The sequence below is a fragment of the Pelodiscus sinensis genome, chromosome 24 (assembly GCF_049634645.1).
Source record: "Pelodiscus sinensis isolate JC-2024 chromosome 24, ASM4963464v1, whole genome shotgun sequence".
Classification (NCBI taxonomy): domain Eukaryota; kingdom Metazoa; phylum Chordata; order Testudines; family Trionychidae; genus Pelodiscus; species Pelodiscus sinensis.
The window spans coordinates 20415674-20432421 of record NC_134734.1 but is presented as its reverse complement, the minus strand read 5'-3'; the positions used below and the strand labels follow the sequence as shown (position 1 = coordinate 20432421).

General features: G+C 48.7%; 1 protein-coding gene across 3 annotated transcripts in view; it reads left to right on the top strand.

Annotated features, from left to right (window-relative positions):
- The first annotated feature begins 1541 nt into the window (after positions 1-1541).
- The window catches only part of OTUD7B (OTU deubiquitinase 7B), an 85865-nt gene continuing 70658 nt past the window's right edge, over positions 1542-16748 (top strand). Inside the window, exon 1 of one of the 3 annotated variants that reach the window (XM_075908067.1) lies at positions 1542-1891. In XM_075908067.1, coding sequence (XP_075764182.1) covers positions 1876-1891 — 16 coding nt within the window. In that variant the 5' untranslated portion in view covers positions 1542-1875. The remainder of the gene's footprint in view (positions 1892-16748) is intronic. The other 2 variants (XM_075908068.1, XM_075908066.1) reach the window with 2 other exon arrangements.

Below are 16748 nucleotides of genomic sequence, written 5' to 3'. Positions count from 1 at the left end.
GTTTTTAGGCAGGGCTAGGCAAGATGTGGCCTGGAGGCCAGATCTGGCCCACCTAATACTTTGATCCAGTCTGTGGACTGCATCCGGCTAATTTCATTTATATCCTGCTGCCCGTGCATCGAATTTCCAGGCAGTGGCTCAGGTAACAGGATCCTATTAAACTGGCTCATGGCTCACAGCATGGCACTACCGTGGAAGGGTCCAGAGTCGCAAGCCTTTTAAATAGCCGCAGCAATCCAAGCCAGCTGCCAGGCAATGAGGTAGTGACAGGCAGGGCCGGATTAAGCAGGGGGCTAACCGAGCAGCTGCTCGGGGCACCAACCTATAGGGGGTGCTTGATGGCAATTGTAAGGTGCGCCCCTTAGAGCTGCAATCAGGCACCGCGTGCCCGATTGCAGCTGTAAGGTGCGCAGCGTGCCCGGGAGGCGGGGCTGTGCATGCGCCGTGCGCCCAGGGGCGGAGCCACGCATGCATCATGCGCCCGCTGCCCGGGGTGCAGTAATGGCTCGAGCCGGCCCTGGTGACAGGGCTGGGAGCCATGAGCCCGTTTCTATGGTTTTAATTGAAAGCCTCTGGCCCTAGACAACTTCAGGGGGAGGCTAGTCCCCAGCCATGCCCCTTCTGCATTAGGCCCCACCCCTGGAGTAGTAAAATTAATTAAGTTCCCCCCCTACAAAAATTACTGCCCACCCTTGCTTTAAGCCCAGAAGAGACAATGATGACCATCCAGTCTACGCTCCTGAACATTTGCAGATCACAGAACCTCACCCACCTACTCCTAAAATAGACCTCCAGCTGACAGGCCTGCTGACTGGGTGGGGGGATGGGGAGTTCCACAGGGGGCCACTGCCCTGGGACCTAGCAATTCAAAAAGGCTCCGGGTCCCTGGCTGGAGCCTGGGACCCTTTAAATTGCCACGGAATCCTTTGTGGTATGCAGAGGTGTGCGCACATGGGGGACTAGCCCCAGCCTTGCTTTGCACCTACGGCCCTAGGAGCACAGAGCACCCCCCCTCCCCACACACACAGAGTCCATGACCTGGCAATTCTGTTGCCCCCCCCCCGTTTAAAGGGGGTGAAACAATGGGTGTAGTGGGGTGCTGAGTGATGTTGAACCAAACTGGCAGCCTTATAGACAATGGAAACCACTTCAAGGCAGGGGTTGCTCCTGCAACTCCCCCTTCCCTCCAGGTGACCCAGGCAGCCCTCCGGAGGTGCATCCCCCATACCCCCCCTGCAATTCCCCCCCATTACCCCCTCCTGCAATTCCCCCCATACCCCCCCTGCAATTGCTAAGTGAAGTATCCCCACGTGCCCCCCCCGGTAGCTCTAGGGGCTGCTGGGGGGGGGGCGGGCTGCACACAGCCTGGGGGAGCCATTCACGCGGGAGGGCTGCAGTGACGTCGGGTGACTGTGGGCACGTGGGCAGGGTGTCGGGCTGGGGGCAGGTCGCGGCGGCGGCGGCTGCTCTCGCGCGCCAGCAGGGGGCCGCCTCGCGCGTGCGCCCCCTCCCCTCCGGCGGAACGCCCCTCCCCTCCGGCCCGGCGTGCGCGCAGGCGCCGTGGGAGTGTGCGTGTGCGGGGAGGAGGCTGGCGGCGGCGGCGCCTCGCTGTGATTGGGCCCGGGCCGGCGGGGGGCGGTACCCGCGTGTCTCGTGTCCCCGGGAAAGGCGTCCGGACGGAAACCCGGCGGGCGGAGGGTTCGGAGCGACGCACGCACCCCTCCCCCGCCTCGACTGTGGAGCGCGAGCGAGCGGCGGGCAGGAGGCGGCGGCGCAGCGGGAGGGTCCCGGAGCCCCAGAGCGGCCTCCGCCAGACACGCGCCCCGGGGCCCGCCTGGGGCCCCTCAGCGCCGGCCGGAGACTCCGCGCGCGGGGATGGAGCCGCCCAAGGGTAACTTACCCCCCCCTTGCCGAGCCCCCCTCGAGTCCCCCCCCGCTCACCTCGGGTGCCCCCCGAATCCCTCATCGGGTCCCCTCTGGAGCCCTCCGCCCTCCCCCCTCATTCCCCCTCCCCCCTCTGGAGCCCCCCCGGAGCCCCTCCGCCCTCCCCCCTCTGGAGCCCCCCCGGAGCCCCTCCGCCCTCAATCCCCCTCCCCCCTCTGGAGCCCCCCCGGAGCCCCTCCGCCCTCCCCCCTCTGGAGCCCCCCGCCCTCCCCCCTCAATCCCCCTCCCCCCTCTGGAGCCCCCCCCGGAGCTCCCCCCGCCCTCCCCCCTCAATCCCCCTCCCCCCCTCTGGAGCCCCCCGGAGCCCCCCCGCCCTCCCCCCTCTGGAGCCCCCCCGCCCTCCCCCCTCAATCCCCCTCCCCCCTCTGGAGCCCCCCCGGAGTTCCCCACCTTTGAATCCCTTGTCGGGTCCCCCTGGAGCCCCCCCTTCACCTGGGTCTCCCTGGAGCCCCTCCCGATCTCTTAGAGCCCCCCCAAACCCCCTGAACTCCCCCCCGGAAGTTCCCGGGTCCCTCCTCAAGGCCCCCCAACCCCTCCTCTGTACTTGCCCCCGTTCTTCTCTCCCTCAGCTCCACGCCTACAACCCTCTGCCCCCCCCCCCCATGGCCTCCCCGGCTTCAGGCCCCGCCCCCCATTCCCGTGTCTGCTCCCTCATCCCAAGTCTCCTCCCCCCCCCCCCCCCCGCTGCAGCCCCCTTGGCTCCTTCCCCTGTTGCCTTATTCCCCCCTAATCCATCCCTGCCTCATCACTCCCAGCTGGTGCCTGCAGCCTGACTGGGCAGGTGCACGGCCCTAAGAGCGGTTCCTGCTCTCTTCCTATCAACCTGCTTGTCCTCACTCCGCTCCACACCGTATCTCCCTTTCCTCTGCCTCGCACCTCTTCCCTATCATTACAGCTTCCTCCCCCTTTCTTCTTCAGCCCCAGGCAGGGACCAACCCTCTCTTCTCTCCGCCCCTCTTCTGATCGTCTCAAGTTTTATCTTTGTTATCTCTTTGACTCTAGTTCTGTTTTGTTTTTAAATACACTAATGCTGGACAAACAGCTGCAGGCAATGTTTGTGATGTGGACTCACCCTCACCTGTGATAAGCAATTAGGGACCTATGTGTCTGAAGCTTCAGTGCAAGATTTAATTTGTTTTTAATTGGTTTCACTAAACTTTCGCTCTTAACCTAGCCAGCTCTGATAAATGAGGTTGAACTCGGATAACATCTTTGAGGTTACATGGGTCACAATGTCATTAGCTTTGAAACAGCTTTATTTAAGTACTTTTGTTGTAGCCTCAGAGGGTTATTTTTGTTTTCTAATATGGTGGCTTTTGATTTGAAAAAGTGATGAGTTGTCACCTTGTTTTTTAGACTGCTCTACAAATACAAAGTTAGTATTTTGGAAAGGCTATGTATGTGTGTTTGGAGTGCGTGCATGTAGGGAAATGCACAGAATATACATGATCTGAGACTCAGACCTGTTAACTTGGAAGTTGTAATGAAGAAAGAAACTTTGGGAGTTGCTAATGACTAAGTAAGGTTGTGCAGCTTCCTGTGTCTGTAATAAATAGGTTAACAGCGTGGCTGGAATGAACATAATAGGCCCTATTTGTTTATTACTCTTGTGTGTTTTTAGACTGGCTACTCTAGTGGCTCAAGGCAGTTAAAGATGAAACAGTGCTGTTATACCATCAAGTCCAATCCTGTCTGCAGCACCTCACCCTGGTTACGCAGGGTTATGTATGATCATGCATTCAGCAGTATCTGCAGCATTGTTTTGTCTTGAGTTCAAAAGAAAAACGGGGCTGTGTTTAGACTGGCCAGTATTTCCGGAAAATCAGCTGCTTTTCCGGAAAAACTTGCCAGCTGTCTACACCGGCCGCTTGAATTAACGCAAAAGTGCTGACTTCCTACTGTAAGAAATCAGTGCTTCTTGCGGAAATACTATGCTGCTCCCGTTCGGGCAAAAGTCCGATTTCAGTGATCTCTTAACCTTTTGAATAATTTCAGTGTAGTAAAGAGTAGGGATGTAAGAGTGTAACTGTTTAAACATGTAACCATTTTGGGCAGCAGCTGCCTACCCCGGAGCAGGGTTGGCAGTCTGGAGCCTAAATGAACCAGGAGTCAGCTTTAAAACTGGCTTCTGGTGTGCACCGGCTTCCAGGGAGCCTGTTACTGCCCTGTGCTTCTGGCTGTGTATCAGAGTCTGCAGCGTGGGACTGTAGCTGACTCCCCGGGAGTAGGGCTGGGAGCTGGTGCGCTAGTAAGCTGGCTCTCGGCACACACTGGACTGGGCTGTGCTGTGCTATGGGTTCTGCAGTATAAGCTTTAGAATACAGAGCCCACGGCGTGTAACCGCTAAGAATTTTACACAGTTACATTAATCGCTTTGTAATATCTCGAGTAAAGTGTTTGTCAGACATGTCCTCAACTGGGGACTTATCAGGGAGATGGACTGTCAAATTCTCTAGCTTTTGTGGTACAATGGTAATTATTGGCAAACTAGTATACTAGGCCTTTCATGAACAAAGATGCAGGTGAGGTTCTTGCGCTGAGAACTTTAATTGTGACTTTGGGGATATGTTACCTTTATTAAGGCCTAAGGTAGAAAAGAAGTGTGCTGTTGAATGCTCTTTTTCATATTTAGATGACCTAGATACACCAGGAACAAAGCTTCTAGCTAGCAAACTTAATTAGGTCTGTCAAGCGATTAAAACATTTAAGTGCGATTAATTGCGTGTGTCTCCCCTTTGAAACGCCACAGCAGCATTTCAATGGAGCAGCACTGCATGGAGCTTGGATCAGTTGGAGTCCTCAGCTGACCCCGGGTTCCATGAAGTGCTGCCCCTTGGAAGCACCATGGCAGCCTTTCCAAGGGGCTGTGCATTAGGAGCCAGGGATCAGCTGGGAACGCCAACTGATCCCCAGCTCTGCTTGCCCTGCCTCTTTGAGGTGCAGGAGCGGCACTTCAAAGGGGCAGCACAGCATTAATGCCTGCGATTAACATGTTAATTTTTTTTAACGTGTTAACCCTGTCCTGCGTTAATCGTAGGCGTTAACGCAGGTCAATTGACAGCCCTAAACTTAATTAATGGATTTCCTCCCAAATACTACCCAAGATAAATTTTTGTAAAAAATTGAATCTTTGTTTGCGCTCAGGAAATATTTTTCAAATTGAGGCATGCTCTTAAATAGCACAAGATTCAAAAATAATATTTGTCCCAGTAGAAATGTTTGTGCACATTGAAATCCTGAGTGGACGTTAAATGCCTGAGTCTGAAGTCTTGCTGCCCAGTCAGTGATTTCTATCTTGGTCTGGACTAGTAACCCTAGTCTTGCAAAGAGCTCCACTTAGCCAGACTCAGTTAAGTCATAGTGGGGCTATTGTGCAGGCAGAGAAGTCTATGTATGCAGGATCAAAGCCAAAATAGTTTAATGAAGAGCTCTAAGGATTTGATCTTGAGTGGTCCTGAGTAATTCTAGTTCCCATGACAGTTTAGAATGATGCTTGAACAGCATAATCAATTTTTATTTTCTGTGGGTGGCTGCCCGGTGGCACAAGATATCTTTTGACTTTATGGCCCTGGCATTAATATTAAATAAAAGATCAGGAGGGGGAGAAATCCACTATTACAAAATGGACAACAGTCTTGGACTTCTATTTGTTGCTGAATAATAAAAACTACTCTTGAATTATAGTGGCACCCACAAGATGCAATCAGATGGTTCTACAGTGTGCCCCAAGGAGTAAGGAGGTTAAAATGGCACTTAATTAGCTAAATGAGTAGTCGATAAGAGGGGAAACTGCAGAGCTACGGCGGTGTTAGCTCCTGGCCCCGGGAGCTAACCCCGCTGCAGCTCTTCCTTTTAAATGTATTAAGAGCCACCAGGCAGAGGCCCAGCTGGGGAACTGGGCATGAGCCGGGAATCAGCTCGCACTAGCTTCTGCTTCACCTTGCCCCTCCGCAGAGATGGTGATGGGGGGGAAACAGGATTTTAAGCTGGCTCCCCCCAGCACTGGCTCCAGCTCCCCCACCTTGCTGCCTTTCTCTGATAAAGGCAGCAGTGTGGTGGGGTGGAAGAGTGAGTAGTTGAGTAGTGACTCCACTAGTGGATAAACATATGCTTATTGAGTAGTTGACTAGTGGCTTACATCCCTACCAAGGAGCTCATATATAACAAGTGGGTGAGTGGGGTTAAATGCAGCAGTGACAGGAAGTAATTCAGAATTTGCATGTTTGGGGGTTGCTTTTTAATGGTAAACAAGCAGGACGGTGATGTTGCTGGTTCACGCTAGCCTCCTGCCTTGTCATTCTGTTAAAATGTTTTCACTTGCAGTGGATTAATAGCCAATAATTTTCATCTCGCTAGGCTACTCTACTGTGGACCAAATAGAATTAATATTAACAAATTAGAAATCTGCATGGCTTGTAAGTACCATCTTTGTATGTAAATACAACTTTCTGATGTAAATCAGAATGGACTGTGCTATTATCCTGCCTGGGCTCACTAAAGATTTAGTTTTTTGGAAGCCTATTTCCTGTCACATGCTTGATATTTATAATGATGCCACACACATGATAGTGATAGAGATGCATCTTGTTGATAAAGGTTGGGAGCAAGGCTTTATATTGCTCTGCAGCATTTGCTTTGTGTGCATGAGTAAACAGGCTAGAATTCATTGCCTTGAAGTGACGTAGTGAGGCATTGACACAGGTTTAAAAACAAGCCCTGAGTTTACAAGTCCTAATGTGATGCGGGAAGGGTGTTTCTTGCCTTGATAATTAAAGGTTACCTCACTACAGAACAGTAGATTCTGTATGTTTTCACCGTGGGTGAGGAAGCTCATGACTCACCAACTTCAGCTATTGAGAAGCTTGGACAAACCCATGCTTAAGGGAAACAGTCCTTGCATTGATGTTTGATAGTGGGAGTTACTATGTAAAGAATGCAGTAACGGGACAGGTATTCTGTATGGTTTCAAGAGGCAGCGTTGTCTAGAGACCCCCAAGACTCGTGGATTTTATCTGATGACTGCCACAGAGTTGCTGTGATAATTTAAGATTCGCTTACCTGTCTGTAAAATGGGGATAATACTTGAACATTCCTGAGCGTTTGGATTTATGAATGAAACCTTTTGCTTTTGTTTGGTGATGAGCTTCTCTGTCTAAATAAGAGAATGCTACCACAAGTTAGTAAGAATGTCAGTTTTTGCTTTGGAGAGATCTGATGGTAAAATAGCAGTGTGTTGCTAATGAAAAATAGGATGTACTGGCAAAGTAAATGTTTGGAAGCTGGAACAGCTGTTATCTTTTGCATCTCCCTTTGCGGAATGCCAAATTCAAAGAATTTTTTTAAATGTCTATCAGTTTTTATGTATTACAGAAGTACACTTCTACCAGGAGTGTGTGAATTCAGCTGGTAGTGTATTTAAATTGATATATTTTAAAGGGAAGCAACGGAAGAAATGTGTTTTGCATGCACGTCTTAAGGGCTTGCTCCCTTTTTTCCTATCTTCTGATTGATCCTGCCATGTAGTCATAGACTCTATTTACAGTTTCTCCATCATTGCCATAGCACCAGACTGTGATGCTGCAAAAACAGGATTATAACTTCACTGCAGGATTGAGCAACAGGAAACATTATACTGGGTGGTGGGGAGAGTTATATAAGCACAAGTAGTCAATTATAGAAATTAGAGCTGAAGACCTTTTTGGTCCCAGCTAGCTCATCCCTTAACTAGTGCAGAATTGATAGCTGTAATACATTTTTCCAACCCTCTTGCTTTGGAAGATTGCTCCATAATCTAATAAATTTCCAAGACTCCTAATTAACTTAACTTTCATTTGTTTAACTTCATGCTATTTATTTGTTTAGAGGATATGTATAAATACAACTCCTTTCCCATCAATGGATGAAGTCCTAACTTTTGAAAGAAACTGAGTCAGGATTTCACCATTTGTGTTACGCATGCAGAATTTCTCCAAACTACTATAACTGCTTGCAGGTATCAGTGGGCTATAGTTAGTACTGTAAACTTTCTTCAGAATTTGAAGCTGCAGAGGCCTTACTTTTGTTACTCTTCTCCAGAGTTGGCATTTTTCTGATGAGACCACATAAAGTTCTGGGCATCTCAGTGCCAGAACCACATATAAAGCAATATCTAATCTTATCTCCATGATCTGGTACTTTTGCAGTCTAAAATGGCATTACTGTCTATTTTGTTCAGTATTGCAAAAAAATATGCTGCATACCAGGTAAGGAAATATCTCTGCCTAAATGTTTCCCCCTTGTGTTGCAGCTGTAAAAGTTCTTTAAACAGGTTAACCATAAGTTACTCTTTATTAAGGTCTCCATTTTCATAAGGTTTACAGGACACAATATCTATACTATCCAGAAGTTTACTAAATCAAAGATAGTGTCTGTAAGAATAGTGCTTTATAGTGTAGTTCAGGGATGGGGACTCTTTTCCTGGTTAGGGGGCCCACTGACTCAAAGAAAAATCATCTGGGGCTACATACCAATGAGAAGCAAAAACAACAAAAAACCAAACAAAACCACCAAACCCTCACTACCTTCCGCAAGAAACAGAACACTCCTCCCTCACTGGCCTGGCCCCCCTCAAATAATAATAATAAAAACCAACCAAAAAGACGCAGACGCACTTAGGGCACTGGGACTGGATCTGTTCCCCAGCTTCTCTATCTGGCCCATAGTGAGGCTTGGAGCTTCTGCCTCTTCCACCCTCTCCTTCCCCCTCCCCCTTCCCAGGCAGCAGGATGAGCCGGCGCTAATGTTCCAACCTTGTAGGATGTGGGGCGGGGTGCAGAGGCAGGGGTAATTGCAGCAGGGCTGGAGCAGTAGCACTGGCTTGCCCTGCTATGGCTTTTGGGGATGTAAGCAACTACTCTAGTAGTCAACTGTTCCCCTCTCCCCCCACCTCTGTATCAGAGGCAGCAAGGTGGGGGGAAGCAGGAGCTGGTGCTGGGGAGGAGCTGGCTTAAGAGCAGGGGTAGGGAAGGCAGAGCCGCAGTGGTCCCAGAGCTGCATTGCTTGGTCCTGGCTTCCACCCCCTCTCCTCTCCCGGCAGCTAACCCTGCTGTGGCTCTGCACTTTAAGGGTATGTCTACACAGGAGTGTTATTTTGGAATAACTGAAGTTATTTCGAAATAACATAGTCCATGTCTACACACAAGCAGTTATGTTGACATAATGTCAAAATAATGTCAAGCTGGAGGACTTCTTACTCCAACTCCCCCTTAATCTTCATACAGTAAGGGTTACAGAAGTTGGGGGAAGAGTGCTCTGTTTCGAAATAAGTGCTGTGTAGACATACCTAAATTCGAAATAAGCAATTTCGACTTAATGTTTAATTAGCGTAGCTCAAGTTGTGTAGCTTATTTTGAGTGTAGCCCTGCTGTGTAGACATACCGTTAGTGTAGTGAGAGCCCAGCGGCTCTTACTACATTTAAAATGCAGAGCCGCAGCGGCGTTAGCGAGCACCCCCTCCTTATCGACTAATTGATGGAAATTCCGTCGACTGCTCGATTAGCTAATTAACCGTTACTTAACATACCTATGTGGCTGCAGGGAAGGGAAGGCCTAAGCCTTGCTGTGACCTGGATCAAGGGAAGCTGGGGCTGGATCTGGTCTGCGAACCATAGGTTCCCCATCACTGATGTAGATACATTTCTTATGGCCGCCTTTTCAGGGGTGCTGAGTGCATTCAGCTCCTATGGGAGGTCGGTGAGAGTTGCAGCTGCTCAGTAGTGTGAATAATCAGGCCACTAAATTTCTCCAGCTTAACCCTGACTCTTATGCAGGTAGTTTTCTCCATTTTTTGTCAGTGCAGATAGCCCACAGGAAAACTACTTGTTTATATTAGATAAATGCCTCCAATTTGGCTGAAGTTGGGGAATGATTCTAACTTGATTCATTGTGTTATAATTACTGCAATCTGTAAAGTGACTGGCCAGGAAACAGTGTTACAGTTGCACGGGAATTGCTCACACGTTGTTTGACGTCTTGGAAGCTAACTTACTCTGGCGCTGTCAGAACATGTGTGTGGGTCTGTACCATAAGAATAACTTTACCCATGCTTAGAAACGTGCATTCATAGCTTAAGGAGGTTTTGGAAGTGTAATGTTTCAGTTTTTAATTGTTTTACAGTGTTTATCAAATTCATGCATAAAGTAGGCTTAATTGTGTAAAACTTCCATTTCACATGCTTATTTCTGCATAGTCTTCCCCTTGCCAGCACAGCCCTCCATCCTCTTGAGGAGGTTAAATGCAACACTGTGAACGTTACAGTATGTGGGTCTTTAGGACAAAACCTTACAATCCAGAAACCTATCTGCATCAGGATCTTTAATATTCATGCAGCACAGTCTTCATAAAGGTCAGGGATTTACTGTGGGTGCCTGAGTCCAACCATTCCTTCACCCTTAAGTTAAGCAACCTCCTGTATGTTATGACCGGTTGCCATCCTTTCTGCTGGAGTTAGCAGGCTGTGTAGTTTGTGCAGAACTTGGGTTCAAAGGTTGCCAAACTCACTGCTATAGAAATTATCCTAAAGGATCAATGGTACTAGATAATACTATTGAAACTTATCCTTGTGTCCATTTTGTTTGAAAACTAGTAATTGAACATGTCTATAGTTCACTGCTTTTAGTGTGAAACACTGCACTTTAACATAATGTATGTTGAAAATTCTGTACTTGCCTGTATTTCTGATCAGTTATTTAGTCTCGGCATTGCTCTGAGACTGAAAACTAGAGTTTTTAATTTAACCTGAGACATACTTCAGAACTGTTAAATAAAATTAAGGGTGAAGTCTGTCATGCATTTACTGGATAGTGGAGTTGTGTGTAGGATATCAGAGTTATTCAGACAGCCTCCTTTATGTCTAGAAACCCTTTTGCATTTCATACTGTGTTGAGGTTTAACATTTAGACTCTTTCAATTCAAACCCAATTGGTCTGAAACTTCTTAGCTATCAGCCTTAATGTTGATGTTGGCAAGGTCATATTTAAACAATTAATTAGGAAGATGCAATGTATAAAAAGTGTAGTTTTTTCAAAAGTTAAGATTCCTTAATTTAGAGAGCTGACACTTTAAAAATGTATTGGAACTATTTACTGTAGCATTATTGTACACTTGCTTAGCTGCTGCTTTTTGTAATGTTTGATCAGGGTACTCTGTTAAAAATGTCTTGTTTCCTGTGTGTGAAAACCCTACTTGCGGTGCGGGGAGGGGATTACAAATTGGCATCCTGAACTGACAACTCACCTCATGACAAACAATATTCATTCAAGTTGAAACTCATGCACTTTAGCTTTGTGGATGTCTCATACTGGGGCAAACCTTCACTTGGGCTATTGGAACTGATGGGGTTTTTTGGCAATGGGAGGAGAATAGGTTTTCTTCCTCAAGGCGGCCTAGTAACCAGGAATGATTTGTGTTTTATATAACACTAAGTGCTCTGTCAACACTTAGCAATTGTGTTACTAGTCTGGCTTTGGTGTGCATTAGACACCTAAACAGCATTGAGGTTAGCATCATGGAGGTTAGGTCCATAAAAGGCTATTAGCCAGGGGATAAAATGGTGTCCTTGGCCTCTGTTTGTCAGAGGCTGGAGAGGGATGGCAGGAGACAAATCGCTTGATCATTGTCTTCGGTCTACCCTCTCTGGGGTACCTGGTGCTGGCCACTGTCGGTAGACAGGATACTGGGCTAGATGGACCTTTGGTCTGACCCAGTACGGCCGTTCTTATGTTCTTATGTTCATTGCGTATGTCCAAGCAGCAGTGTGCTTGGGAAGGAGGATAGGTGTCCTAAAGCCAAAGGTGGCAGAAACTATAGCAAAATACAAAGTCTTTCAAATCTCATGGGTCTGAAACTAGGCCAGTTGAGTAGTTTGCTTTGCTAATAGCTATCCTGATAAGGAGTGGGTTGGATCAGTACAGGTGTTGGGCTGCTTAACACCCAGAAGTCTTGCCTGCCTAGCCTCAGGATTTTTACCATGACTATTTCATTCAGATAGATTTTCAGTGTACATCTAAGGAGGTCATATTTATAGGAGAAACAAAGAAAGCTTACTGTCTCATTTTGCACTAAACATAGGCGCTGTCTACATTGGCCACGAGTTCTTGTGCAAGAACGCTGACATTCTAATGTATGAAATCAGTGCTTCTTGTGCAAGAACTATCATGCTTCCGCTCAGGAATAAGCCCTCTTGTGCAACTTTTGAGCAAGAGGCCAGTGTAGACAGGCAACATGAATTTCTTGCGCAAAAAAGCCCTCTGGTTGAAATGGCCATCGGAGCTTTCTTGCGCAAGAGAGCATCTACACTGGCACTGATGCTCTTGTGCAAAAGCACATCTCTCGCGCAAAGGCATGTGCCAGTGTAGACGCTCTCTTCTGGAAGAGTTTTTGCACAAGAACTCTTACGCAAAAGAGTTCTTGCGCAAAATCATACCAATGTAGACATAGACCTTGAGTCCTGATTTAATGCAGGTTTTCAATGAGTTTCTGTGTCTGAGACTTTGGTGATAAATTTAAGATTTAGGTGTGCCTGGGCATTGCTGCACATATCAGGCAGTTCTCTCTCTTTTAGGATGATTCCTTTTGTGTAACACTACGTTGTGATCATGAAGAAAATGTTGCACAGTACTTGTATCCAGATTCGTGCTTGCTCTTCGACTGATTAAATTGGTTCCTGCTGCCATTATTGTATTGTCTCTTGCTAAAGGACTTTCTAATAGGGTGGTGGTATGAGTGACGCAAGTCTCCTTTCAGAATTCAAAATACATTTTTTTCAAATTGGTCAGCCTCCCAAATTGTCCCAAATTGTAGGTCTTCTGTGTGGTGTAGGGTTTTTTATAGCTCATGTTTATTTATTTATTTTTAAAAATTACATATTCTGTCACTTGTCCCCTGAGGGTCTCCAAGCACTCTGCAGACTTTTAAGCTTGATACCTCTGCTGTTCAAAATGCTGTCGTCCAATTTTTAAGATTGAGAGTGAGGGATATTGAGGTACAGAAGACACACAGTGAGTTCGTAGCAGAAACGAGACTACAGCCCTGAAGTTTTGAATCCCATAGTTGCTCCATGAGTCTGTGCTTCCTCCCACACACAAAGGTCACAGAGTAAAGCTGAGGAAGGGGCTTATAGGTTAAGTTTCTTGTCTTTAATGTATTTTTTGGGTTTAGCTAAGATATGAACATAGGACTGTATTTAAAGTCCATGTTAATGCTTAACTTTGGCAGTCACCCTAATGAAACGATAAACTACTTCTCGCAAAGCAGCTGTTCATCTGACTTAGCTTTCATTGCTTTTTAAAGTCTATATCTGATCATTTGAGAACCTGAAGAGTTTTCACTCCTAGAACTAGGGACTGGGTGCTGACACGAACAGTTCCTTTCGTATGGTGGATTTTACTTACGTTCTGGTAAAATGCTTAGTAAAATTTGATACTTGGTTCATTATGCACTGTAAGACACAAGAGACTTGAAGATATCTAATGTGCTTAACTCCTAGTAAGGGAATATACTTTATCAATTAGATTTTTATTCCTTTTCCTAGACTATTCTCATGTGTGTTTTTACCATTAAGACGGAGATCTTTGGGGCAGAGACCATTACTCTAATCTCTGTAAACTGCTTCGCAAAATTAGCGTTCTATATACATATTTGTTGATACCAATTAACCTACTACAAGGAAAACAGAATTTGTAACGCTTACTTTTCTATATAAGCAATGGCAAGGAGGTACTACTTGTATCCATCATTATGGTAACAGTAAGGGCATGTCTATACTACATGCTTATTCCGAAATGGCACGTCTACACAGCATATGCCCATTGAAATAGCGCTGAGCTATCTTGAAATAAATTTCACACTCGTTGGATGCTGAATCGCATGTAAGGCACCTGGCAGGGCATCAGGAAAGCACTCTGTTCCTGGAGCAGCTGAAGCTCAGGCTTAAAGGGACTCCCCCTGTACGGCTGTGTCTCAGATTCTTCTCCTTTGCATACCTCACTGAAGGACAGCAAACCCATTCTTTCGCCTGCTCTGGTTGCCCTGGTGGACACCTCAGCACTCTAGACATGGAGCCGGACCTGCCTCCCACCTTCTTGTATGTTTTAGTGCACCTCCTGCTGCCGTTTCTGCAGGCTGCCTTCCATGCTCTGCAGGAACAGGACCCTCAGCTACTTGTGGGGCAATTGTTCTCCGCTCTCCGGGTGCTGCTCACGGAGCTCAACTCCATCCATCCACCCTCCCCTGCCCATAGTGCATCACCACTTCTGGCGACTGGACACCAGCTCCGACTGGTGGGACGGGATCATCGTGTAGTGGTGGGATAACTAGCAGTGGCTCCAGAATTTCCACATGTGGAAGGACACCTTTCTGGAGCTGTGTGAGTGGCTCGCCCATGCCCTCCGGCGATGGGACACCCACATGAGACCCGCCATCTCACTCCAGAAGCGGGTCGCCATTGCCATCTGGAAGCTCGCCATGCCAGACCACTGCCAATCCATCAGGAACCAGTTTGGCATGGGGAGATCGACCGTCCGGGTCGTAGTCGTGCAGGTATGGTGCTTCCGTGCTATTATCCCAGGAGGGTGTTGAACTGAACTACTGGAGTAGGGTTCCCTAGGCAAAGAGTGTGGTGGGGGTGATGGAAACCCCCTCCCTGGGAGGTTATGCAGTCCCACCTTCACAAAGCCCTGACGAGGGATAGGGCAAGTTGGGGTTGCTTCTGATGTGTGTAGGGGGAGAGGAGGTTGTGCTTGGAGAACTCCCGAGGGCCCTGGTACCCCCTGATTCTCTGTCTCCTTCTGCAGGAGGTGAGAGCCATCTATGCCGTCCTGCTATGCAATATCAACCTGGGCGACGTGGACCCCATCATTGCTGGCTTTACCACCAAGGGCTTCCCCCAATTGCAGGGGGAGGGGGAGGGCAGGGCTATTGATGGCACTCACATCCCCATCCAGGCCCCCGAGCATCTGAGTACATCATCTGGAAGGGGTCCTTTTCGATGGTCCTGCAGGCCTTCATTGACCACCACAGCCAGTTCACCAACATCTGCATTGGGTGGTTGGGGAAGGCACACAAGACATGTGTCTTCCAAAACTCCAGCCTGTTCTGGAAGCTGCATGCTGGCACCTTTTTTCCCCAATCGCACCATCAGGGTCAGGGACATGAACATGCCAGTCTGTGTTGTAGGGGACTCTGCCTACCCTCTCCTCCCCTGGTTCCTGAAGCCCTACATCAGGCACCTTGACCCCCACCAAGGAATGTTTTAATGCCAGGCTCAGCAGGGCCCATATTGTGGTGAAGGGCATCTCAAGGGGAGTTTCCATTGCCTCCTCATCTGGCTGGACCTTGGTGACTGGAACGTCCACAGGGAGAGGGCTTGTATCTCTGAAAGAGGGGGGGAGCAGGGTGTTGGGGGAAGGTGTGTGTGAGTGGCAGATGCTCCTCTGACTTGCTGTGCTGTTCCCGGGAGCAGATGCTGCCCCAAGGGTGCGGGTGCGCATGCGTGTGTGTCCGTCCCCAGCCTCCTTCTATGGTGGCTTGTGGTGGGAGCCAGAACACAAGGGTCCTCTCTTGCTGCCTCATAGGGCTGTGTGCCCCCGACTGGCACTCATATGCACAGGCTGCTGCGCGAGCCCCGGGCCGAGAAGGCCAAGTGAGGAGCACGCAGCAGCCCCTCACCGCCAGCCTCCTCCACCCATGTGTGTCTATGGAAACTAATGGCACTCACCTGATTGGCCTTCCCTGGCATCACATGATGCCTGGGAGACATCCAGCGCGGGGCTGACTGGCTCCAGGGAGAGCAAGGCTTCCTGGTTGGCACTGCTGGCATCACCCAGCTCCTCCTCCTCCCTGTCTCCGCCCCCGGGAGGATGACAATGGGACGTCTCCAGCCCTGAGTCCACTACCAGCGGGGAGGAGGGAGGACTGACCTGCTCCCTAGGATGCAGTGGAGCTCATTCTAGTAAGGGCTGGTCTGGGGTGCTGTCCCGGAGTGGGAGCTGTTCTCCCTTGCCTTGGCATAAGCCTGCCTGAGCTCCTTCACCTTCATGTGCCCCTGCTCCTGGGTGCACATGTGGCCCTTGGGGTCCAAGATCTCTGCACCCGACCAGGAAGACACACACCTCTTTCATCCCCTGGCAGGATCCTGGGAGCTGGCTGCCTGTTCGGCTGTAGCCATGCAGGGCGCGGATGGAGCACAGGGGTGTCTCATGTCCGAAGGGACGGTTGTGCAGGCTGCTGCAATGTGGCTCAGGGCTGTCAGGGCTACAAGCCTGTCCCCTGAGGCTGTGCCTTGAAAGGTGTACTATAGAGTAGTGCTGAGTGTGGACAGAGGAGCCAGCAGGACACCTGTGGGAGGATCTGGAGGCCAATTATTTTGAAATAACTCTAGCTGCCCTGTCTACACTCCCCCTATTCCACAAGAGCGATTTTGGAATAGGGTTTATTCCTCCTTGAATGAGGCTTACAGACTCTGAAATAAGCCACCCATTATTTCGAAATAATGATGCTGTGTAGACATGTCTTAAGAAAGGTGCATGTGCCTAACACTGAAATTCTGTTACATTGCTTGGTGGCTTGAGCAATAACTCCTGTTTTTCAGAAAGTTTGCTGGTGTGGCAGCTGTCCCTTAAATGATCAGAAAAGCAGACTATAACTCAAACACACAGACCGATCAGCACCAGTTTATATTTGGTGCCGTATTTTTATGAATGCTGTTAATCGGCTCTGAAAACCTGGCTCTAAACATTAGCAAATGGAATAAGAACAGACATACTGGG